Here is a 27,126-nt window from a genome sequence, read left to right on the forward strand (position 1 = left end):
TAAAGCCCATCAAACAAGTAAAATTTCCAATAATTTTATGTTCAAAAGTTGAAATCAACGAAATCATTTCCCCATGAAATTGTAGTTTGACGAAAACTATGAAATTTCATGCCCACAAAATTAAATGATTTTACAGTAGCCGCTTCCATGTAAGAGGAATGTTTGATTTTCCATAAAGAAATTTGACAATAATTTAATATTAAAATGATATATTTTCTTGATAGTGTTGATGACACTGAAAATGTTGATGAAGAAGAAGAAGAGGAGGAAGAAGATGATGATGATGATGTTGTTGTTGAGGAAGAGGAGGAAAATGTTGTGGAGGGAGACTTTGAAGGGGAGAAGGAGGGTGAGGCTGACATTGAGATAGAGGAAGAAATTGAAGAGGAACAAGAACCGTCAGAGGAAAGGTAAGGATCCCTAAAGTGTAAAGTTGAGTTTGGCGACCCGTCAAGAACTTTAGCAAGGTCTCCATGGCCAAGTGGTTCCAGTTACTGACTTCAGATCACTTTCAGTGACCTCTCTGGGATGTAGAATTCCTATAGATAAGAAAGCTGGATTTTGTACAGATTGTTGATGTTTTTTTTCCAAGGTTCCTCCTTGCTCCTGAAATAATATTAGGACGAGCAATGGGTCCTTTATAGTATAATTTATAAAGTCAACATTATTTTAACATACATTGTATTGGTATGACTTAAAGCCAAACAAACTCATAACTTCAGCACCGTATTGATCATTTTGGAGCACAATCTACCGTAGAACTATTGTAGGTACTTTGAAGGTAAGGTTACTGATTTTTTAAGACTATTCAGAACTAGAAATGTGACCTAGTTTTTACTGCATTACAGTTTGGACAGTAAGAGAGAGCCAATGGCAGCACCTGTGGCTGGTGCAGGATATGCAGCTTCTCCAAGGTATGCATTTACTATCTGATCTTATAACTTTCTTTGTTGAAGCAGGTGATAGCTTGAAACTTCTGTCATTTCTCATATTTGGAGAGTTTTGCTGTTTGCATTGTCTTCAAGACTTATAAGAAATAGGTGAAAGTGTTTGATGACAAAGATAATGCTGTATATTTAGGTTTCTTTTTTAATATGTAGATTTTGAATCAAGAGGCAAAAAGAGAAGATTTTATAATTATGTCAAATGTTCTCCATCATTATTCATGTAGGAAAGTTGTGAGCTAGATCTGGAAAATGTACTGGTTGGGTGTCAAGGATCAATCTGAGTAGGTTTACTGACTGCTGTTAACTGAGCTACTATTAGAAAATGGCGTTAATCCCATGATAAAAAAAAAGAACAAAGACTTACGTTAGGTCAGTTTTTGCTTAGAATATCATTTATAAAGCTTATTATTGATATATAGGGAGAACAGACCTGTAGAAGTGAGGGAGATACACAGGGAGACGATTAGAGAAGTGTTTGATCAAACAGAATTACAGAAGGTAGGTTAAGGAAAGAAATGTCAACGAGTTGTTTCCATGTAATATGAATAACAATTAAAGGCTTATTAAGTCCATGAAAGGTTTCGAGTGGTTAAGTGTACTTACTTTGAATCTCTTACCCTATACCACTGTTGGTTTGCAACCTCACTTGGGATAATGAATTCTTTTATGTGAGGAAGCTGTCCAGCTGGGCTTAAAGTAGGTTGGTGGTTCTACTCAGGCTTCCCTTGTGCGTGAAATCTTGAAAGTCGACCTAAACTTTGTTGGTGTGACTTAAAATCTAACTAAAGCAAAATAAATGAATTGTTTTTATGCCCCCGGCATCTACTGATGCGGGAGGCATATAGTGATTGTCCTGTCCATCTGTTTGTCCGTCCGTACGAGGTTAACCAAATGGGACCGTTTCGTCTAGCATCAATGCCTCTCACTGGAATGACTTGATACTAATGCAGATGTAACCTGTGACCATTCCTCATCTACAAACATCACCTGACCTCAGTTTGACATTGACCTTGACCTAGTTTTGGTCTTGGGTTGCTTTGTATGGGCCGTCTCTTAGTTAACCAAATGGGACCGTTTCCTCTAGCATCAATACCCCTTACTAGAATGACTTGATACTAATGCAGATGTAAATGTGACCATTCCTCATCTTCAAACATCACCTGACCTCAGTTTGACCTTGACCTCGTTTTGGACTTAGGTTGCTTTTTATCGACAAGGATGCCACAGGGGGCATCAAGCGTTTATTGAACGCAGCTTCTTGTTAAAAGATAATGTTGATAAATGATCATGACACTAGTTTAACATATAGACTTCAACCAAATAATTGTGATGATACATTTTATTTATGCATTAGAGATAAGTCTTCTTTGACTGTGTGTAAACTTTAATAAAGATTAGAAAATAAATAAACTTTACCTTTACCCAGCTAAATTTCTAAAATGGACAATTCCATTATTCAATTTGGGCAGTACCACTTTGTTGTTAAAGGGATGTTAAATGAAAATTTACTGACTGAACAGCGAACAGTTCAGACCATGATCAGCCTGCACTGACTAAAGGTAAAATTGATAATCTTGTCTTTGTTTCAGCTACATTCAAACATGGCAGCCATTCTTCAAGCTATACAGAGTCAACAACAACAAATGGAATTGTTGAAACATAATATGACAGAACAACAGGAAAATTACATCGAGGTAGTTTTAGTTTTCAAGTCTCCTTGTCAGCTTGTCACCCTTTTGTTGTCTTCGGTGTTGGCATCCATGTCACAAAAATTTGCATAGTGATACAAACAGGTTTCTAAAAATCTACAAACTTATCTTCAGCATCATGCATTGACTTCAAGGCATGTTATGTAACTCTAGAGTTAAGCTTGTAAAATGTATTAGCTCGACTATTTGAAGATTAGTCCAAGCTATTCTACTTACCCTGGCGTCGGCCCCGGCATCAAACCTTGGTTAAAAGTTTTGCATGCAAATACATACAGCTATCATTAAAGGTATATAGCTTTGAAACTTATTTTTTCTTTTTCTTGGTCAATTATCAACCTCACTGGGTCAAACTCTGACATGTATTTTGGCCAAATTATGCCCCCTTATGGACTAGGAAATTCTGGTTAAAGTTTTGCATGCAAGTTACTATATCCAAAACTAATGGAGATATTAAATGGAACTTCACATGTGTCTTTGGGGTTTTAGAACTAGATGATAGCATCAATTCCCATAACTCTGACATGCATTTTGGCCAAATTATGCCACCGCTTGAACTAAGAAAATCTTGTTAAAGTTTTGTATGCAAGTACATACAGGTATCATTTAAAGGCATATAGCTTTGAAACTTATTTTTTTTCCCTTTTTTAAGGTCAATTACCAACCTCACTGGGTCAAGTCTCGTAACTCTGACATTTATTTTGGCCAAATTATGCCCCCTTTTGGACTAAAAAAAAAAACCTGGTTAAAGTTTTGCATACAAGTTACCATCTAAAAAACTAATGCAAATATTGAATTGAAACTTCACATGTTTCTTTGGGTTTATAAAACTAGGCCATAGCATCAAGTCCCATAACTTTGGTATGTATTTTGCAAAATTATATTCCCTTTTTAATTTAAATACTTCTGGTTTAAAGTTTTGCATGTAATATACTAGAAGTTAAAGTTTTGCCTGTAAGTTACTATCTCCAAAACTAATGCAGATGCAGGATTGAAACTCTTATAGATATTTTAACATTTAGGCTAATAGTCTTGCTTCTGGGACAATAATTCAAATAGTTGAGCATAGGCTATCTTATGGACAGCTCTTGTTTTGTAAAAATTATGCCCTTTTAACATAGAAATTTGTCGAAGTTTTGCATGCAAGCATGTCTCCCAGGATCTACATGACCAGCTGTTTTCAGACTCTCCTCACATGTTTGACATCATGAAATTACCACACTTGGGAAGTTTCATAATATGGCTTACATTTAGGCAAAAATTAAATTTAAATTTTGTGAAAGTTTTTGTATATGAGCTAGTATTAATAGTTGAGGGAGCTATCATTAGAAAGCTCTTGTTAAGTTAGTACACTACTTATTTCAAGGCATGATGGTAAAACAGTAACTTTATACCATTTTGTACCACAGTCTCTCATCCCGCAATTTGTATTCAATTTAGTGCTTACTATCAATTTTTAGCTCACCAGAGCATCAAGTGCTGAAGGTGAGCTATTGTGACCGGTCATTGTCTGGCGTCCGGCGTCAGTTGTGCATCGTCCGTCAACATTTGCCTTGTGAACACTCTAGAGGCCACATTTGTGACCCAATCTTTATGAAACTTGGTCAGAATGTTAGTCTTGATGATCTCTAGGTCAAGTTCGAAACTGGGTCATGTGGGGTCAAAAACTAGGTCAGTAGGTCAGATCAAAGGAAAAGCTTGTGAACACTCTAGAGACCACATTTGTGACCCAATCTTTATGAAACTTGGTCAGAATGTTAGTCTTGATGATCTCTAGGTCAAGTTCGAAACTGGGTCATGTGGGGTCAAAAACTAGGTCAGTAGGTCAGATCAAAGGAAAAGCTTGTGAACACTCTAGAGACCACATTTTTGACCCAATCTTTATGAAACTTGGTCAGAATGTTAGCCTTGATGATCTCTAGGTCAATTTTGAAACTGGGTCATGTGGGGTCAAAAACTAGGTCAGTAGGTCAGATCAAAGGAAAAGCTTGTGAACACTCTAGAGACCACATTTGTGACCCAATCTTTATGAAACATGGTCAGAATGTTAGTCTTGATGATCTCTAGGTCAAGTTTGAAACTGGGTCATGTGGGGTCAAAAACTAGGTCAGATCAAAGGAAAAGCTTGTGAACACTCTTGAGACCACAATTTTGACCCAATCTTTATGAAACTTGGTCAGAATGTTAGTCTTCATGATCTCTAGGTCAAGTTCGAAACTGGGTCATGTGGGATCAAAAACTAGGTCAGTAGGTCGGATCAAAGGAAAAGCTTGTGAACACTCCTGAGACCACAATTTTGACCCAATCTTTATGAAACTTGGTCAGAATGTTAGTCTTCATGATCTCTAGGTCAAATTCTAAACTGGGTCATGTGGGGTCAAAAACTAGGTCAGTAGGTCAGATCAAAGGAAGAGCTTGTGAACACTCTAGAGACCACATTTTTGACCCAATCTTTATGAAACATGGTCCGAATGTTAGTCTTGATGATCTCTAGGTCAAGTTCTAAACTGGGTCATGTGGGGTCAAAAACCAGGTCAGTAGGTCAGATCAAAGGAAAAGCTTGTGAACACTAGAGACCACATTTGTGACCTAATCTTTATGAAACATGGTCAGAATGTTAGTCTTGATGATCTCTAGGTCAAGTTCGAAACTGGGTCATGTGGGGTCAAAAACTAGGTCAGTAAATCAGATCAAAGGAATAGCTTGTGAACACTCTTTATGAAACTTGATCAGAATGTTAGTATTGATGATCTCTAGGTCAAGTTTGAATCTGGGTCATGTGGGGTCAAAAATTAGGTCAGTCAGTCAGATCAATGGAGAAGCTTGTGAATATCTAGAGACCACACTTGTGACCCAATCTTTATGAAACTTGGTCAGAATGTTAGTCTTGATGATCTCTAGGTCAGGTTCCAAACTGGGTCATGTTGGATTAAAAACTAGGTCACCTGGTCAAATCAAAGGAAAAGCTTGTGCACACTCTAGAGGCCACAGTTGTGACCCAATATTTAGGAATCTTAGTCAGAAAGTTTTGCTTGATGATTTTTAGGTCAAGTTTGAATGTGGGTCATGTGGGGTCAAAAGCTAGGTCACCAGGTCAAATTAAAGGAAAAGCTTGTGAACACTTTAGAGGCCACATTTGTGACTCAATCTTTATGAAACTGGGTCAGAATGTTTGTCTTAATCATTTCTAGGTCAAGGGTGAATCTGGGTCATGTGGGGTCAAAACCTAGGTCACTAGGCCAGATCAAAGGAAAATCTTTTCAACACTCTTGAGACCACAATTTAAGTTTGAAACTCATAAGAATTAGTCAGAATGTTTGTTTTGATAATCTATAGGTCATGTTCGAATCTGGGTCATGTGGGGTCAAAAACTAGGTCACCTGTCAAATCAAAGGAAAAGCTTGTGAACACTCTAGAGGCCACAGTTGTAACCAAATCTTTATTAAATTTAGTCAGAATGTTTGTCTTGATGATCTTTAGGTCAAGTTCAACTCTTGGTCATGTGGGGTCAAAAACTAGGTCAGTAGGCCAGATCAACTCTGGTGAGCGATATATAGGGCCATCATGGCCCTATTGTTTTTCTATTGTTTAAGCAAGCCATATTACTATAATGATTATCCTTCTTAGCTAAAATGTGCTAGCTGGTTTGAAAAGAAAATAAATCACGTTTTCTTAATATATTGCAGTTAAGGCGTCGGCAGCTGGAGCAGGAGCAATTACATCAGGTATCTGAAGGATCTCAACCGAGTATTGAGGAACATCTCGGTAAACTCGAGAATATTGTAACCTCAAGGGTAGAGAGACTGTTTAACCAGCACTCACAAAGAGAAAATATCCTTTTTATTTATAAGTCCATGTAAAAGATAATGATGGATGTCTTGGTTTCAACCCTGGATACATTTGCCTTAATACCTCTGCTATTCTTTCTAGAAAAGTAATGAGAAATGAGAAGCCTGGAACTTTGATGAATGTATGGACAGATTTATGAACACATGGCTAAGTATAGGTTATTGAGTGATGATGACTCTTAGGGTGGCATACTTGAAATATACTGAATTGTTTTGGCAGATGAAAAAAATAGAGAATGAGAAAAAGGGAAAATATGTTCTTAAATGCAAAGATATGTATTCATATTTATAAAATTTTGTTATAACTGTCTCATATTGCCTGCTTACTGTTGTGTGTTTTGTCGGAAAGTGGAAAAAATCTTTTAATATTTTAAAATTGCATATTTATGATTCTTTAACCAGTATTACATCAGAGAGTACAGGATATTTTACGGCAAGCGGAAACGAGAGATGAACGCAAGCAAGAAAGATTACAAAACATGGTAGCTCAATCACTTGGTCAGGCAGTGAATAGTCACATGGACAAAGTTGTACGCAGCACCATCATCCCTAGTAAGAATTTCAGTGTACATACATTGAAAGCTTATGAATTTATAAAAATAGTGATACACATCTCTGTTGTCTGAAGTTTTCTCCCAAGTATTCTGAATGTCTGTTCCAACCTCTAACCTGCATTTTGCATAAAACACAGAAAATTTAGAGGGGCAATAGAAGTCATCTTGTGGCTGGTCAACTGGTTAGTCTGTTGGTCCCTCCGTTGCAAAATATTTTTTTACTTACTAATTCCACGGTTTAAAAGGAATTTCATATAAAATTGAAACATTATACACATTATCATCATAAAGTGTAAATTTTTAGGTGATTTTAGTACCTGTAGGCATGTCATAGTTATATGCCCTTGGATTGCTTCTTCAAAGTTACTTAGTTAATTCTTTACAGCAGATAAATTTTATCCATGAAGTAGAATTTGATTAAACTTAGATTTTTAGAAACTTCAAAATATACCAAGAAAATTTTGCAAATAAAAAAGACAGGGAAGTGTTCTTGCTTTTTTTACTACACTGATATGGAAAAAGCAAGCTTTCATAATGAGAATCTACAGAAAAATCACAATTTTTGATGACATTTTTGAAAATAGATATTGTTTTACAGTTCAGATTTTGATAAAACTTTTCGCAGTTATAAATCAACATTACTTATGATATGGTCAGACAAAACATTATTGATTTGTTTAGTAAAAATACTTGATTTCGAGATTTTTGCATATGGCCTAAGATAAATATAAAATTCAAGCAGATTTAATGGCATTATCTGGATTAATTTCATGTGTCAGCATTATCATCTTTTGTGTGCAGAAAAAAGTGATGTTGCTAGTTTTAGAAAGTTACACATGGGATGACATTTATTTATAGGAGGATTTTCATTTCTGTACTATGCCAGGCCTGGGCTGTATTCTATCTTATCAGAGATGGAGGACTGTAATTTTGTCTCAAGAAAAACTTGATAGATAAATTTTACATAGAATAATTCTATTGTAATGCTCAGAAATGTAGAAACAAATCATGTCAAAGTGAGGCACCCTGCCATTGCTTAAATACATGTACTTAATTCTTGTGACAGTACAGTTTTGCAGGGTACTTACAACTTCCAGTGACAACTCTAGTTCCCATTAAAGTAAGACATTTAACAACTGCGTATCTGTAAAAATGAATCTACATCTTGTGATAAAAAGTTTCAAGCTGTTTTTTTCTTAGAAGTGTTCAATAGTCAGTTTTGTTTGCTCCCCACCCCCACCTCAAAAGAGATGAATATAGTAGTCATTTAGTTTGTCTGTCAGAAACTCTTCCTGAACCAGCTATCTAATGTAAATGATTGGGAACTCTGTGGCACAAACAAGGGCATCTAACCCTGTGTCAGGTGTGCTATTTTTAGGGTAATATGTGTTTTTGCAAATGCATTTTTGTGTGATGAATCATCACAATTTAGGTGTTGCATTAGGATAATTTTTTTTTGTTTAAGGAAACACTGATTGTTTTGAATTTACTGTATTAGCCTTAAGCCTGCTGGCGGCATGTGATTCTTCCTTTTCGACCAGTGCATAGTCTGCACTGTTCGGTATTCAGTCAGTAAATTTTCAGTGAGCATTCTATCAAATAATAAATGGTCCTGTCCAAACTGAATGGACTAGTCCATTTTAGAAATTTAGCAGGGTAAAGGTTAAAAAAAAAAACTTGAAATAAGGACTTGAATAGCCTTAGAATTATTATAAAAGTGTTTACATAAGTATGTTATAGAAAAAGGATAAAGCAGTGATGACATTGAATTAATCCTTACCCTGCTATTTCTAAAATGAACTTGTCCAGCTTTCAATTTCAATTTGGACTGTACTATTAACTGTTAAAAGGGGTGCTTACCAAAAGATTATGACTGAATTGCAAACAGTGCAGATCAGGGTCAGACTGCACAAATGTGTGTGCCACACTGGTCACAAAAGCAGAATCAGTCATGTTCGGCATGATAAGGGTTAATATTTATTGTGACATTTATTACAGGTATTACAAAAGTGCTGGAACCAGTTAAAGATCAGATACACCAGGAGATGTCACAGAAACTGACAGCTGCTGATTCCCTCCTGAGAGAAAATGTTTCCCACATCTCCAAAACATTCAGGTCACGGGTAAGTGTCTGTCCTATGACGTGGACCTTGGCTGATCATTTTAGAAGGTGAACCTGAGATTATTGGATTTTGATAACAATGACCGTTTAATGAAAATGTTATACAAATATCAGTGTTTTTCCATCACCTTTTTTTGCAAAGAAATTTTTTTTAAAAGGGGAAGAGAATAAAAAAAAGTTTAAAAAAAAATTAAGGCATTTTATATGTTACATGTATATCAAAAGTAGCCAGGTGTAAATTCTTCTGAGTGAGTATAAAAGTAATGTGGATTTGGCTTGCTTTTAGGAAAATACTAGACTTTGCTTTCTTTGTATCAAAAAAAACATCACCTTTGTAGCGGTGTAAGTTCTACGTACTTTGTATTTATCGAGTTTGTAAGTTTGGTGCTGTAAGTTGCAGATGCAATGGTAATTACTAGTATAAGGATAAAAGAGTGTTAAGCATGAAATGTGCAGTAATTTAGTTTATTACATGACTGTATTCTATTGTTTCTCTGATTGGCTGAAAACGGTTCTAAAAGTAATGAGTACATATCATATTAACTTATCTTGGGTTATAAATAGTACGAAAATAAAAATAGATCAAAGTAGGTGCTTGGAAAACCAATATCAACCTGATTTGGTCTAAATTTATTCCTTATTTCTTTATTAAAGATACAATTGTAATAACAAGACTGACTATACATTTATTCATGTAATAAAACAATTATTGACTTTTTCATAGGTTGATATCAGGATTTATCAACCCTCAGGCTCGGTGAATATAACTCTTTTCGGATTGATAAATACTGATATCAACCTATGAAAAAGACGATAATTGTATAAAGTTGACTTTTATTATACATACAAATTCCAATGATATTCACTGTGTGTCATATCTTTTGTTACCAGCAAACAGTAGAAGCAGTGGGTGTAGCTGCAGGGAATGCAATCCAGGCACCGATGCAGGCAGCTTACAGGGAGGCCTTCCAAAACATTGTGATACCATCATTTGAGAGAACTACACAAAGTATGTACCAACAAGTGACAGACAGCTTCCAAAGAGGAACGAAAGAATGTAAGTTTAGTCACAAATGTTTGTAAAAATTCAGTTCAGCAAGATGCTGAATGTTGCGTTCTAAAAATAACACAAGAAAGATGTTGTGGATTAGGGGAGGTTGTCAAACATTTTTTTACATGATGCAACATAAACAGTGGAATTTGTAGGTGACAGTTATTTTAGTGATAAATCGGGCTTTAAAGTTTGTGTTTGTTTGTTTAGGGTAAAATGCCATTGCTCAGATGTCTTTCAGTTATCTATGTTGTGTAATGACAGGCTTGTTCCTGGATTCTTTACCAGTACTAACTTTTTCTGTGGTAGAGTGGTAAAGGTTGCGACATTGAATCACTTGCCCCTCACTGCTTTGGGTTGAGAACCACACCTAGGGGTGTAGAACTCTTTCATGTCAGAAAGTCATTAGGCTGGGTTGCTAAAGTTGATGGTTCTAAAATAATGCTAGATTGGGCACATTAGGTCTTCCACCGCCATGAAAGCTGGAAAGTCACCATATGACCTATAATTGTGTTGTTGAGATGTTAAACCCAACAGAAACAAAAGAATTGCATGATGTTTGACTTATATTTATAGATACTAGACAATTAGAATCACATTTGGAAGGAATAAGACAGAAACATCTAGAAACTCGGGACCCCATTGTAGCCGAATTACGGAAACTTACAGATTCCTTCCAGACATCTGCGGAACAAATGAAATCTCATGTGTTAGCCACAATACAGTCACAACTTAACAACGAAGTGCATAAATCTTTATCAAGGTAAAAATTCAGCTCTCCCTTTTCCTAAAACATATTAATATTAAAGTTACATTTCATTGCAAATATGACAACGGAACTTTTTTTCAGTGGATTTCGTGCTTCGTGTTTTCAATACTTTTTAAAATATCTGAAACAGATTCTTCAGGCTGTTAAGTCTTAACTCTTGGTTCCTTGTGCCCAGAACTCATAACTTAGAGAATGGCTAGTGTATGTATGTTTACAAAAATGTTACTGCCATTGCAGGAAAACAAATGAAACTCACTGGCTTACTCTTTGAAACAGTACTGAGCCACACCATGAGAAAACCAATATAGTGCATTTGCGACCAGCATGGATCCAGACCAGCCTGCGCATTCGCACAGTCTGGTCAGGATCCATACTGTTTGCTTTCAAACCCTATTGCAATTAGAGAAACCTATAGCTAAGAGTATGGATCCTGACCAGACTGCGCAGATGCACAGGCTGGTCTGGATCCATGCTGGTCGCAAATGCACTATGTTGGTTTTCTCATGGTGCGGCTCAGTCTTCAGTTATTATCTGCCAGTTAGTTAAGTATTACAAATGCATGATATCCTTACTTGATTTTTTTCTTTAAACAGCAGCCACATTCTTCATTTTTCCATGTCTAGAGTGTTCTTATTTTAAAAATAATTATTTTATTTTTTCAAATGTATGACAGGTTACAAGACGAGATGTCACAGTATGTGAGAGAAGCTGTGCGAGAGGAGGTGGCTGTTGCCATGAGGGAACAGGGTAGCACCATCAGTGATAGCGTTCTTAGTGCCATGAGGTCAGGGGCCGTAACCCCTATGAGAGCGACCCCTGACCCCCAGGTAGAGAAAACACACATAATGAATCTCCTACGACAAGGACAGTTGAATGCAGCATTTCAGCAGGTAAGTCATTATTTTAAGCTTGTGAACACCTGATTCAGTAATATATGAGCCGTACCATGAGTAAACCAACATAACGGCTTTGCGACCAGCATAGATCCAGACCAGCCTGCGTATCTGTGCAGTCTGGTTAGGATCCATTTTGTTCGCTAACAGTTTCTCTAATTGCAATAGGCTTTAAAAGCAAACAGCATGGATCCTGACCAGACTGTGCGGATGCGCAGGCTGATCTGGATCCATGCTGGTCGCAAAGCCACTATGTTGGTTTTCTCATGACGCGGCTCATATCACATCAACTTTGACTTTCAGCTTTGTTGGATTGCCATTATATTAGGGAACAACTGAGCCTTCTTTGAGATTATTTTTCCAAAGATAGTTCCTGTTTTGAAAGGTATAAGATGCAAGGGGAGCAGACAATGCTAGTGAAATGTTAATAGAGAGGTTTAGCTTGATTAGTGTTATACCACATTTATCTGCAGGAATAATGTTGAAATGATCATTTTAGAGGGGAGCGGTGGTCCTTTGATTAAGGTATTTGCCACTAAAACCGCATGTCATTCATTTGAGTCCTACTGGGGTCATGACCATACCTTCTTATGTAGCACCAATACTGTTTTGTTTTTTTTCAGGAAATAGATTCAAAATTAGTCAAAATAATCTTCAAGCGTTCATCACAATCGAGCAAAATATTAATTAGTATAAACTAAACAATTACACCCTACATGTCACATAATTAAATACTCGTTAATAAATTGAGAACAATTTCAGGCACTGTCAGCAGCTAATCTAGAACTTGTGATGAGTTTATGTGAGGCAGTGAACCCATCCCAAGTGTTCAATCAACAGCCATGTCCCCTTCATCAGCCTGTCTTGCTCTCCCTCATACAGCAACTGTCAGCTGACCTAGAGAACCACACAGATCTGAAGCACAAGTAAGTATTGAATACCATGTGGATTATTCAGTGATATAGAAGCATTTTAGTCTGTTGTCAGGACATGCAATCAGAGAAAGTGGTCCATCTTTTCGAGATTTCTGTCTCAATTTTAGCTCATCTGAACTTTGTTCAGGGTGAACTGTTAGTATAGGGGGATGGTCTGTCATCTGGTATCCTGCTTTCATCATCCTGCCTCAATATTTCACTTAAACATCTTTTCTAAAACTAGTGGAAGTTGATGAAATTTGGCCTGGATGTTCCTTAGATGGTCCTTAACCAAAGCTTTTAGAAAAATTCCACTCCATGCAGAATTCTGGTTGCCATGGCAACCAAAAGGAAAAACTTAAACTTTAAAAATCTTGTCTGAAACCATAATTCCCATAGTTTGATATTAGGGATATTAGGTGGGCCCTTACCAAATTTGTTCAAATCATACTTTTTGGATCAAAATTGGTCCTGCCCTGGGTTCACTTGTTTATAGATAGATAGACTGAAGTAGGAAAAACTTTAAAAATCTGATTTTCTAAAACTTTAAGCCCTTGAGCTTACATATATGGCATGTAGCTTTGTGTAGTGGTTATTTACCAGGTGTGTTCAAATCATGCCCTTGTGGTCAAAATCAGTCCTGCCCATGGGGATCTTTCTTATATAGGAAAACCTTTAAAAATCTTCTTGTCTAAAACCTCAAGGCATGGAGCTTGAGTATTTGGCATGTAGCTTGTGTAGAGAGTCAAGAAATCATTTTCCAGTACCCAACTGAGCCATAGGACTATCATGACCTTGTTGGAAATTTAGAGAATGCTAGCCAGCTGAAAAAAATGATACAAAGGGATAAAAAATATGAGCCGCGCCATGGGAAAACCAACATAGTGGCTTTGCGACCAGCATGGATCCAGACCAGCCTGCGCATCCGCGCAGTCTGGTCAGGATCCATGCTGTTCGCTAACAGTTTCTCTAATTCCAGTAGGCTTTGAAAGCGAACAGCATGGATCCTGACTAGATTGCGCGTATGCGCAGGCTGGTCTGGATCTATGCTGGTCGCAAAGCCACTATGTCGGTTTTCTCATGGCGCGGCTCATATGAAGAAAAGCTTAGTCAAGCAAAAGCTATGCAACAGAAATATAATAAAAAGTAGAAAGAATTATATGGACTGTAGTTCTGTACTAGCGAGAAATTCATGATTTTTTTTTTACCATGAAATAAACGGATGTAGTTAACTCTATTATTTCAAATAATTCAATGAAAAACCTGTAATAAAATGGTATGATTATGTTTCAGGTATTTGGAGGAAGCTGTGATGAACCTTGACCCCCATGACTCTGTCACTCAGGAACACATGAAAGGAGTGCTTTATGCTCTCAACCAAAAATTAAGAATTTTTATGCCTGCTCATCCTAATGACAAGGTGACAAGGTCACTGAAAATGTTACTCATGGCTTCAGAGTCGTTAATAAAGTAGAAATGGTGCTTGATTGTGACTGTAAAAGTGTGAATAAAAGGATGTACAGTAAAAATGTTCTGTGTGTTGTCCAGGAGCAGCATTTATTGGACAAAGTACAGTTTTGGTTGAAAAAAAATCGGCAGTATGTGGAGTATTAAAATGAACAATGTTAGAAAACAACTGGATTTATTATTCATCTTTTGGTTATACATAAGTTTTGAAAGATCAAGAAATTGTATCATAGCCCTTTTTCCAATGAATAAATGAAAGCAAAAAAAAATCAACATTTTGTTAGATAATCTACTATATACATCTGTTTAATGTTTAAATTCTTTTATCAGAAAGATCGGCGAATTGGTCAATGTTCAATTTCATCTATTTTATCCTCTGTTTTATGGACAGTGATAGGAAATAACGAAATTATACAAATTGTTTCCATTTGCCTTTACTATTCTTGTAAGACTTACATACAAAGTTTACTGGATAACAGTAACAAAAAACACTTTCTAATTATCTAGTCTTACAGAGATTAATAATACTTGAAATAAGCTGAACTACTGCTATTTAGGTTTTATATGCTTTAGTGTTTTGACTTGAGCAGTAACCACTTCATCATATGTTACAAACATTTCTCAGTGTCAGGAATCTGTTAATGCTTAACAAACAATAGAAGCATATTTCTTGATATACCTTGATGCATAACTTTATAATGTGCTTGATGTAGACTTTGAAATCATTATCCAGTGAACATGATATTGTAAACATGTACTTCTATACTTACTGAGCCAAAGGCTGTTTTTCACAACCATTTATATTACTATATTTATCTATCTGACAAACAGATGATATCTGCTTATTTTATTTACTTTTTCTGGTATATTTTTCAACACTTTTGACCATTATTTGTTCACTTGAAGTTTATGGTCGGCTTAGTTTTTCTTTAATCACAGATAGTGTTTAAATCGCATTACTTCTATATTTTGAGGTCTTACAGAAGAGATTACTAAACTGTCTGCTATTCATACAATATACATTCTCTTTTTGACCAAATAGCCTTATTTACTGTAACCCATGCTATTAGCTTAATAGGTAGAGCAGAATACTCCATCACAGTCGAAGATTCAAATGCAGGATGAAACAAGTGTCCTTGATTGAAACAGAAGGTTAAAGGTCATAATCCATCCAGATCATAGATTAAAATCCGGGATAAAACAAGTGTCCTTGATTGACACAGAAGGCCAAAGGTCATGCTCCATCCAGGTCATAGATTCAAATCCAGGGTGAAACAAGTGTCCTTGACTGGAAGAGAAGGTTAGATAGGCCATAGATTCAAATCTAGGATGTAAGTGTCCTTGATTGAAACAGAAGGCCAAAGGTCATGCTCCATCCAGGTCGTAGATTCAAATCCATGGTGAAACAAGTGTTCTGCTTGATTGAAACAGGTCAAAGGTCATATGCCATCGAGGACTGACTGAGTTCTTTTAGTGTGACTTTTCTTATTGGACTTTTATCCTACTGTTTCATGCAGTAATTGAAAAAAAAACTTGGGATATCAAGTAACTCTGTATTGCTCTCTTACCAGCAGGTCACAAGTCCTGTTTTTATCAAAGAAAACCTCTCTACAAAGAAAACAATCAATAAAAAAGACAAAATAATACTTCAGAAAAACATAGAGATAGGCTTTATTTTAAATACTCACAAGGTTGTTTGTTTAATTTTTATAGTTTTGAGTCTTGATTGAAATTGGTGGAATAAGGAAATTTTAGGTAACTTCTTCTTTCATCCACTATACAATTATAGTTTAATTTTCAGTTATATGTATATCTGTCAGTTGTGTACACAGTACCAAAGGTATTATGTGTTTTGTTAGTTTTGTACATTTTGTTTTTACTGATGATAGTGAATAGCAGAAGGCTAGAATAAATAATGAAACTTTCATTTGTTTTCTTTGACTTGATCTATAATTATAAAAAATAAATAAGGTGCTACCTAAAAGGCAGAGCTGCCTTGTAAAAGCAACAGCGCCCTATAAAAAAATTAAATAGGGGAAGTTATCGCAAATGGCAACCAACAGGCTAAGTAGCCTAGTGGTAGGGCGCCGGCTGAGTGCAAGAGGTCGTGGATTTGCTCCCAGGGTGCGTCGTACCAACGATGTGAAGCTTCCTCGTCTGGTACTCGGTATTAAAAGATAGTTCTAGGACCAGTCAGCCCGATGTCAGTATAATGTGACTTGGTGGGGTATCGTGTCACGTGTCTACGGCGTGATATTTCAGTGGGGCACCGCTATAAAGCTGAGCATTGTGCTTATTCCTGCAAGTAGACATTGTCGTTTATATGACTGATAAATTTTGAAAAAGACGCGTAACGGACGTTAATATTTAGGATTGATGGTATGTTTTAAGAAGTTTGTTTTACTGACAAAATTGAATTAACGATCATTAAAAATATTCCTGAATGCAATACATGTTAGAAAGTATGTATACTAGAGCTCACAGATGAGAAAAACAACATAACTGAATAGTCTCTGTTAACGTAATGATTGTAGAAAGCAGTATCTAACTTTATAAAATATTAAAGTTTTAAGATCTCTTTGTGTAAAATAGTTAAACCTACCAGAATCTGATTAGGGCTTAACAAATCTCTTTTTCATGTGAATGGTTAGAAATGACAACTTAATGTACATAGTTCGGGATTATGGTCAAAACGTACCCAAACCAAAATGTACCCACATGGTAAAGTCAGAATGTACCCAAAAAATACCAAAATGTGCCCACTTTGTTAGGTTTCCTTTTGGACTTGGAGAATCAGATTTCTTGGTTAAGTTTTGTGTTTAGGTCAGCTTTTCTCCTAAATTATCAAAGCTATTGCTTTAAAACTTGCATCACTTGTTCACCATCAAAAGCTGACTCTGTACAGCAAGAAACATAACTCCATCCTGCTTTTTGCAAGAATTATGGCCCCTTTTGGACTTAGAAAAATTCATAAAAACACACGGGTAGGACAATATTTCTGTTATACAGAAACAAAAAACTCTGATGAGCGTCTGCACCCGCAAGGCGGTGCTCTTGTTTCGAGTTGACAAAATTACCCTTTATATTATGAAACAGAAATAATTTTGAATAATAGTTATTTTACTTAGATCACAAAAAATGACAACTCTATCTATCATGTACTTACCAAAGGCAATGATAATGCATCCAGACAGATATATTTAAGATAAGTGTTCTTTATCATGAGTAAAACTGAAAATATCGTCGTGAACACATATTCTTAAATCGGAACTCCCATATGTATTTTATTTTGATGTGATATTTTCGAATATAATAAAGTTGTTTTTTTTAATATCAAAATTCACCTCGACTTGTTCCTTTACATCGGTCAGATCTACTTAACGGAAATTCACTTTTATTCCACAATTGATTAACAATTAAGACATACTGTTTTGTAAGGAAATTACTACATTACCGATAGTAATTATGCAAAAAAATATCATTAAGGATCAGATTTATGAGATACATTACTAAAATAAGCTTTGAGTGCTGCAGTCAAAGCGACCGCCTAAACAGTTACCCGAGTGCCGGATATTCCCATCTTTACCCGCTAGCAGTGATTGATTCTTTTTCTTGCATGCCATATTCTTCAATTTGTGTAGAAGATATTTTGTTATAGTAGCGTATGAATGTACGCATTCATTCATAAATTATAGCACGTGAGTCATCTTACACTATTGGGTGTAAGATTAGTTTTTCTAGCAAGAAAACACTTTTCTTAGATACCGACCAGCACTTGCAGACGAGCGATGGCACCCATAGGCGGTGCTCTTTTTATAGCATTGGATTTATTGTTTTGTATTGTTTACCCAGTAAATGTGAAATGATCGAGAAAATTCGGGAATGCATACACATGCTGGTCTGGATCCATGCTGGTCACAAAGCCACTATGTTGGTTTTCTCATGGCATGGCTCTTGATTTTTAACCTGTGTTTGAAATGATTCCCGTGAGAAAAGCTAGTTAACTGTTAGAAAAACAGCCGGAAATCATTCGAAACACTTGAAATAAAGTCAGCTAAGGGCAGTACTTAAATACAGTTACAATATGAAACAACATGTGGTATATATGACACACTGTGACTAATTTAACTCTAATTAGCACTATTTATATATCAAGACATTACATTTTTGAACAAAACCATGATGAATTTAACTGTACAGATAAGGCTGTTTATTTAAGATATGAAGATGTCAATTCCACGTTTTATTAGCCTTGGATTTATTCTGTGTTGTTTACCCAGTAATTGTCGGACATGCACACACGTTAATGAATTCCTTTTTTGTGAGTGGATTCCAATCGGAGTACCTGAAAATGTAACACTTGTCTATATTAACCTTTTCTTATACAAATTCATGAGAAGTGTGGCAGAAACTATCAATTTTGAAGGAGAAATATGGAAGAATGTTAAGGTTCTGCGGATAGACGAAATTGGAAGAATCGACCCTTACAAATTGATAGGCTTGACAAACCTGGAGGAGCTAACATTAATTAGCAATAATGTCGAAATTGACAAAGGATCATTTGCCGGTCTTGATAATCTAAAGTTACTGTGTATTAAAGGAGTAACTATACTCAGTCCTTACGCATTTTCAAGCCTTACAACTCTTGAGGAACTGTATCTCTTAAGCAATCAACCTATGGTAATACACAAAGACTCCTTTGCAGGATTTCACCATTTGAAATCATCACTCGTCGATGAGCTGAAGAGAATTCATCCTTCTATTCTGACAAAACTGTCAATTCTACATGGAATGATTCCAGGTGGTTCTCGTTCTATAGGAATACACTTATATAATGGATCTTTTACAGGACTCAATCGTTTAAAGGTTCTGGAAATTTATGAACTAAGAGAAATCAAACCTAATGCTTTTTCGGGCTTGTCAAATCTTGAGCAACTTAAGTTACATGAAATGCCTATCGTTAAATTATACAACGGTTCATTTGAAGGACTTGGACGATTAAAGTCTTTGGCAATAAACAACATTTATAGTATCCATTCTGATGCATTTGCAAATCTTAAAAACCTGCAGCAAATGAATTTAAGTGTTTTTAGTAGTTTTGAAATACACAACGAAACTTTTGTAGGATTGGATCATCTTAATTCATTGCAAATGGATGGACTCAACAAAATCCCACCATATTTTTTTTTAGGCCTTCAAAATCTTAGACAGCTGACTATAATTGTTAAACAGTCTATGCTTCTATTTGACAATTCTTTTACATATCTTGATAACCTTAAAGATCTACATTTCTCTGCAAGTTACTCTGGAAGTATTTTAGCAGAAGACATAGCCACCGCGTTACCTACCTCTGACAAAACAATACTACCAACTCTGGAGGCATTTTCTCTAACAAATTTGACTTTAATGGGTACTAGTTACAGTTTTGAAGGATACGAATCTTTGAAGAAAACAAGAATATTTCTGGACGCGTTATTCTCAAAGCCTCTGACATCTTTGAATTTACACCAAATAAATGTTCCTAAGTATTTTCTTGTGGATGCGCTTTGCTATGCCGGGAGAACAAATGATCATTTGAAAGCATTTAATTCAGTACGCTCTATAAATGTAAATATGCATGTCGTTCATATTGAAAATATTAATGACAATTCCCCATTTCCATTTTCTGGAACAAACATAGCGTTTAAATTACAAAGGACAGCAACTACTTTGCAGTTAGAGTTACCTTTAGTTGTTTCATCCTCAGGTGTGCTCAATGTTACTGGTATATACACGACCTACAAAGAAGTTGACATTAAAAATCTAACTGTTAATTTACGTACACATTGTAAAGGTCATTGTATCATTACAAATATTATCATAAGAAACCTGGGTTTAAGGTATTTAGATGCTATATTTCTATGCAATGAATCAATGTTGGAAAAACTAGATTTATCGTCAAACGTTATCGAATTCTTTCATCCGAAGTTGTGCACTTGTTGTTCTCATCTGTTGGAGATGAATCTGTGTAATAATCAACTGTTTAAAATGGCAGCTCGAAATGGCTCTTTGTTTGAACAGCTGATCACGTTTTATGAAAATCTTGAGACACTTCACCTGTCTTCGAATCAACTGTCTTCCATTCCTAGAGAAATGTTTACATCCAATAAGCGGTTGAAATTTATTGATTTATCCACTAACCTCCTTGTGGATATAAGTTTTAAGATAAGACATTTAGTGAATCTGAAAGTACTTAATTTACAGAACAACAGAATTGCGATATTGGATCAAGAGTCATTTGTAAATCTAAAATCTCTGACTGCAAAAAACAAGTTTGTAGTTTTCAGTTTAGATGATAACCCGTTCACATGTTCAACCTGTGATAACTTAGCTTCAGTGAAATGGCTTGCGACGGCACCAAGCATTGACCGTTTTGGACGTACGTTTGTATGCACATCTCCTCGAGGCAATATTATACCCTTTGATAGAAATGCTGTAAATCAGCTCCAAGAAGAGTGTGACAAGCAGACGTGGATACGAAATATAGTTATCTTGTCAACCTTGATACCTTTAACCATTGCTGCACTGACTGCTATCTCAGTTCGTGTCTACTTGAAATACAGACAGAGAAAACTCAAATGGAAAAATATGCAAAATAGTATCGAACTCATTCGGCTTGATCAGCTTAAGACAAAATTTTTAGTTTTTCTTTCGTACAGTAGTAACGATTGCAATTTTGCGAAAGAGTACGTATATGATCCCTTAAACTTACACCTACAACAAAAGATTGGAATTGAAAGAGGAATGGTTTGTCTCGGGGACAGACATTTTCAGTTAGGAAAACCAATAAATGATGAAATGGTTTTATGTCTTCAGCAGTCAGCAGTTGTTCTTCTACTTTTGTCGCGTAATTTCTGTGACAGTGAATACTGCCGTATGGAATTTGACCACGCCCTCCGTATGAATAAGCCTATTATCCTAATGGTGAAAGATGAAGTAAATGTAAATGAAATGGTTCCCAGCCTACAAGAACTATATAAGGTAAATACTCGACTGCTGTGGGAGAGGAACGGTGATATTTATGAGATAAAAACTTCCTGGGATAATGTGTGCGATTCGATTTTAGAACTAGTCCCGTGGAAGAATGAATAAATATAAGTTTTGTGTCTCTTACCTGGATGTATAAATGAATGGAAAGTTATGTACTCAGTTTAAAATTTTAAATTTTACGTCTATTTTAAATTAATCAACAAATAAACAAGACACTAACAGAAACCTTGAAGTTATTAAAAGAAAATCTCAGAATGCTTAATGCCATAACATGATTTTAACTTGATTTACGTCAGATTTTTCGATAAGTAATTAGTATTTCTGCTGGAAGAAAGTGCGCATCTTTTGTTGCAAATTTGTTTTTATCCTGCTACAAAAACGATTTTATATTGAGCCTTTCTTCAGATACATAAGAAGACATTATAAATGTATTTGAAAATACTTCACGTTATTTGGAAGATATTCTTCATATGGACAATTATTTGTTTCTGGATTGGTCGACGATTTTTTAGCTCTGTGAGCTCGAGTTAAACAGTTAAATAAAATTAACAATGTGGATACTTTTGTTTCAATTTTAGATGATCATCGCACTATTTATGGTAATGCTATACATACTAAAATTTTTAACATGAGGGTTGATATTAGTTTTGATACTGTTAGTTTCTCTCATTTGGATTGGGATGTATCTTATGGGATTATATATTTTTTGATCAATTTGGTTTACCAGAGTGTGTAGTTATGTTGAGGATTTCAATGAATATAACCTGTATATTATGAATGAACTTGGTCAGTGGGGCTATCGTTATTTAACAATATGTCATAGGGCATGACAGTGTTGTTCTGAATTTAACATCTTCTTAAATAAAATATAAAGCATACTAAAACTGTTTTTGTTGTAATTAAATCGAGTACACCCCTTTTAAGATTCAGTGAAACAATTTCACCCAAATATTCTTTACTATAAATCCGTATATCTTTTCCAACCTATAACCCTATACTTGACATAATAAATTACCGTTATCCTTGTCTACCCCGACCTGAATTGTACTAACCTTTAATCTATGTCTTTGTATTGCAATAATTGAGAGCAAGTGTAAATGCTTCATTGCACTTGCCTTCTTATTGTAAAAAGCATACGCATAGATTTTACATTAGAATAAATATATTATCTAAGATAATTATTACTTTGTTTCAGTGATTGTTCTGGGAACAAATATTAGTGATCCCAGGTGTGTAGCACCCCAAAAACGAACCTACATCAACCAGTAAAAATATAAATATTTGGCAGAAGGGTTGAGCTAACCTTCGGGCACGACAAGGAAAGCCCTTCGTCAAATACATAATATTTTGTTTAACTGTACTATCGTGAGTCAGATTAGGTTTTAAAATTAGTAGTTATTTAACACACTTCTGCGAGAAGATACATCAAAGCCTGATTGTTTTTGAGAATGCAGATTCAACTCTTTTACTTTCGGGCGTTATGTTTCCCTATTTGATTGTGGCTTACGAATCAAGTGGAGAACTTTGATAGGCATATTTTACAATCCATTGGGAATGAGTTGATTCTGTTTTTCGACTTGTTTAGTCAGGCCCTTTATGGTTTTCCCTTGATGAGCTGTCTTCTGAAAATGTATTGAATACATGCATTTTTGATTCTTAAAATTACAAGGGCTTTGTTGTGGGGTTTTTCCATTCCTTGCCCTATGTTGCCATTGCGTGCGTTAGGGATTCACCTGGCGGGGATCACCTTTATTTACTCTGTTCTGTGACGCTGAAACACAATGGGGGTAAGAGTGAGGTAAGTTGCGCACCATAAACCGGTTAAACCTCCCCAGTGGTTGCTTTGCCACTGACCGTTCAAAGGTGATGACCTTTTTTTTTTTTTTTTTTTTGAGGCCCCAGCTGGGTAACCCCGTTTATTTTTCTTTGCATAACATACATGTATATGACATACAATTTTTATATACAATGTCAATGACATATATAGTAAAAAACAAAACATGATCTTAACATGTTTCTAATCAAAATCACGTCAGATTCAATACGAATATTATGCAAAGAGTTTTGGAAGGTAAGAAAACAGGAAGGAAGGAGAAGGAAGTAGAGAAGAAAAAAAAGAGCTATTTCACTTGGGAGTTCTAACTTTGATTAATGAAAAAGTAGATTAAAAAATGAGGAATAAAGGGTGATCGTTTCCTGGTTTCAGTAGCAAGTACTCAATACTAGTATATGTACAAGAGTTTTAGGGGTTGTAAAGTTTAGTGTAGTCAACTATTATATTTCATCGAACTTTGACCATTTTTCTTCATGTCTATCTAACTTGTTTTGCATTAATGCGATTTCTTTTTCAATTTTTATCCTAGCTTTCAAGTATTGTACAAAGCACTCAAACATTGGAATGTTTTTGCTGTACTTAGATTTAAATATAAAATATTTGCATAATATTATTATAAAGTTTAGAACATCATTTTTCTTATTGTTTTGTATTACACCGAAACATATGTTTTTGATATTCAGTTTCACGTCAATTCCTTTAGTAGTCAATAGATTTGAATATTGTTCCAAAAGGCTTGTACTTTGGGACATTCCCATATTATGTGTTCAATTGTTTCTGTATTCATGCAGCAGAAATCACATAGGTTACTGGGGGCCAGCTTACAGATAAATAGATATTTATTTGTGGGCAACAGACGCATTAAAAATTTGTATTGAAAACTGCGTAGATTTGTATCAATGGTAGAAAGGAATGGTACGCTAAAAATATTCTTCCAATTTAGGTTTTCATTTTCAAAAAAAGATTCCCATTTCACAGCAGCAGTTGGTTTTTCATATGGTACATTGGTTGCTTGTAAATTATAAAGATACTGGTTGGGTGTTTTACAAACTTTTAGTTTTTCTATATGAATGTTTGTTTTATTTCCGTACAGAAAATTTTCAGAGATGCTTTCTATTAATATTTTCGGTATCTTTGTAACCAACTGGTAGTATTTGAGATAATCACTTTTTTCCAAGTTAAGTATTCGTTCTGCTTCTTCAAACTTATAAAACCTGTTTGTTCGGAAATCAAATAATTGATCAATATATTTTATTCCCTTTTCTGTTCCAATTGTCCCAATATATTGTATTTTGTTGTAATTTAATGTCGGAGTTGTTCCATATTATATGTTTTTTCACTTCATTCTTTGTGTTTGAAGAATTCATGATTTTAAACCACGAAGTTAAAATATCTTTCAAAAATTTGTGATTTTTGCAAATTCTAGCAATATCTTGTGTGTGTAAATTACATTCGAAAATTAAACTGCCCCAAAGTTTTTAAGGAATTTCTTATACAGTATTTTCCAAAAACCGTTATTTTCATTTGAAATTATTCTTTTAACCCAACATGCTTTGATCGAGTACAGAAAAGCTTTAATGTCTGTGAGTTTAAGTCCTCCCAGATCATAGTTATTTACTAATGTTTTGCGCTTTATTTTTTCATTTTTTCCGTCCCATAAAAATTTAAAATATGTTGACGTGATATCTTTGATAGTATCTTCTGGTGGGTTTTCAAGCACCGTAAATGGATAAATAAGTTTCGGTAGAGCATATGTTTTAATCACAGTTACTTTACCCAATAGGGTTAGTTTTCGATGTTGCCACTGTTTCAGACAATTTTTGAATTCTTGCAATTTAGGTTCGAGGTTGAGCTTATTATTTGATTCTAAATCTGTATAAAATGTCATTCCAAGTGTTCTAGCTTGTTTAGAAGTCCAAACGAAATTCATGTTTTCAGCATATTTTAAGTTCCTCTGTTTAAGTGAACCAGCCTTTAGAACTATAGATTTTGTTGTATTAAGTGTGAGTCCAGATATTTTGCCAAATTCATTTATAACTTTTATAAGTCGTTCAAAAGATTCTTTCTGTCCATTATTGACATAAGTGGCATCATCTGCGAACAAGGTTTGTTTAATTTCTGTGTTGTCTATTGTTATACCTTTTATTGTATTATCTTTTGCTATAAAATTTGTCAGTAATTGAATGCATATTATGAACAAAGAAGAGGAGAGAGGACATCCTTGTCTAACACCCTTCTTTATTGGAAAGCTTTCTGACATATAACCATTATTTATTATTACACTGTTTATTTTGGTGTAAAATAGTTTTACCATGTAATTAAAGATGGTCCGAAGTTGAAATGATGGAGACATTGCATCATAAAGCTGTGATTTAAGCTGTCAAATGCTTTTTGGTAATCAGAAAAAAAGAGTAGACCAGGTTGATTATTAGCTTCAAGGTATTCAATGATTTCATAAATTAAGCGAACATTTTCACCAATATAGCGGCCTTTCATAAAACCAGTTTGTTCATGAGTAATAATTTTATCTAAAACTTTTTTAATTCTATTGGCAATAGTTTTGGTTGCAATTTTGTAATCTATATTTAAAAGACTGATAGGTCGCCAGTTTGAAAGTAATGACTGGTCTTTTCAGTCTTTGGTAATAGTGTTAATATACTTTGCTTTTGTAAATCTGTTAGTTCACCTTTTCTATACGAGAAATTTAAGGAGTTTATGAGGTAGAGTTTTATTTCGTTCCAAAAGAGCTTATAAATTCTGTTGTTAGCCCGTCAGAACCGGGACTTTTGTTGTTTTTCATATCAAGTAGTGCTTGTTTACACTCGTTTTCTGTCAATAAACCTTCGCATGTTTCCATTTCATCATTTGATAATTTGTTTATGTTCTTATCCAAAAAATTTATATTTGTTTGGTTTTGTTCATGTGTTTCGTATAAAGTTCTATAATAGTTTACTTCTTCTTTTAAAATCTGATCATTTTTTGTTATTTCTTGACCATTAATTATTAGTTTTGTAATGTTCTTTTTTTCTGCACGTCTTTTCTCTATATTTGAGAAATATTTAGAATTCTTTTCATTACCTTCAATATGTATAGCTTTTGATCTAATCAATATACCATTGACTTTTTTCTCATATAAACAGTCAAGCTCATTCTGTTTTTCTGTTATTGTATCTTTAATATTATTTATGTCTTCATTTTCAACAAGTACCTGTTTATTTAAACTTTCAATTTCTTTTATCAGTTTACTTTCCTGATCTGTTTCAATTTTCTTTTTGTATGTAGAATATTTAATTGCTGTATTTCTAATAGTACCTTTGATAATTTCCCATAAAATATCAGGTTCAGCTTCAGAGTTTTGTCTAACTAATTCCTTAATATTGTCTTTTATCAATGATTTAAAATCATCATCTAAAAGAATACTGTTGTTTAGCTTAAAATAACCTGGACCTCGTTTACATTTGTCAAAATTTATTTGCAGATTAACACACGAGTGATCGGTTTTAAAGCCTGGCATTATATAACAATTATTTGATAAGTTACATAAGTATTCGGAAATTAAGAAATAATCGAGTCTACAGTATATACGTGGTGTTGAGTTTGATTTCCATGTAAATTGGGTGGATGAATTGTTCATATGTCGCCATATGTCAATTAAGCTACATTCTTGTATAATTGCTTTAAGTTTATTTCTTGATTTTAGTTGAGTGTCGACTCTCCCATTTCGTTTGTCTTTTGTTATATCTAATACTCTATTAAAATCTCCCCCAATGATAACGTTTTTGTCATTATTTTCAATTAAAAATTCTTCAAGAGATTTAAAAAAGTTGACGTCATCTTTATTTGGGCCATATATATTAATTATTGTTATATCTTGGTCCTTATAATTTAATTCTAAGGCAATAAGTCGTCCTTTAACTATTTCTTTGAAACTAATTATATTATGTGATTCTTCTATATTGAGCAAAATAGCGACTCCTTCGCTATTGGAACTA

General features: G+C 34.7%; 2 protein-coding genes across 2 annotated transcripts in view; both read left to right on the forward strand.

Annotated features, from left to right (window-relative positions):
• The window catches only part of LOC123549465 (enhancer of mRNA-decapping protein 4-like), a 48,193-nt gene extending 31,997 nt beyond the window's left edge, over positions 1-16,196 (forward strand). Inside the window, exons 17-28 of the mRNA XM_045337588.2 lie at positions 225-410; positions 849-914; positions 1,367-1,445; positions 2,537-2,641; positions 6,340-6,484; positions 6,910-7,053; positions 9,054-9,178; positions 10,069-10,234; positions 10,805-10,991; positions 11,671-11,887; positions 12,653-12,816; positions 14,098-16,196. Coding sequence (XP_045193523.2) covers positions 225-410; positions 849-914; positions 1,367-1,445; positions 2,537-2,641; positions 6,340-6,484; positions 6,910-7,053; positions 9,054-9,178; positions 10,069-10,234; positions 10,805-10,991; positions 11,671-11,887; positions 12,653-12,816; positions 14,098-14,278 — 1,765 coding nt within the window. The 3' untranslated portion in view covers positions 14,279-16,196. The remainder of the gene's footprint in view (positions 1-224; positions 411-848; positions 915-1,366; positions 1,446-2,536; positions 2,642-6,339; positions 6,485-6,909; positions 7,054-9,053; positions 9,179-10,068; positions 10,235-10,804; positions 10,992-11,670; positions 11,888-12,652; positions 12,817-14,097) is intronic.
• A 2,467-nt stretch (positions 16,197-18,663) lies between these two features.
• LOC123550630 (toll-like receptor 2) lies at positions 18,664-21,402 on the forward strand. The gene has a single exon (XM_045339059.2). The coding sequence runs from the start codon at positions 18,664-18,666 to the stop codon at positions 21,400-21,402; it is 2,739 nt and encodes a 912-aa protein (XP_045194994.2).
• Positions 21,403-27,126: the final 5,724 nt, after the last annotated feature.

Source organism: Mercenaria mercenaria, chromosome 6 (genome assembly GCF_021730395.1).
Source record: "Mercenaria mercenaria strain notata chromosome 6, MADL_Memer_1, whole genome shotgun sequence".
NCBI classification, from domain to species: domain Eukaryota; kingdom Metazoa; phylum Mollusca; class Bivalvia; order Venerida; family Veneridae; genus Mercenaria; species Mercenaria mercenaria.

Bases quoted from the DNA above. Each gene is read 5' to 3' on its own strand.
- LOC123550630 (XM_045339059.2), top strand. From the start codon at position 18,664: ATGAGAAGTGTGGCAGAAACTATCAATTTTGAAGGAGAAATATGGAAG.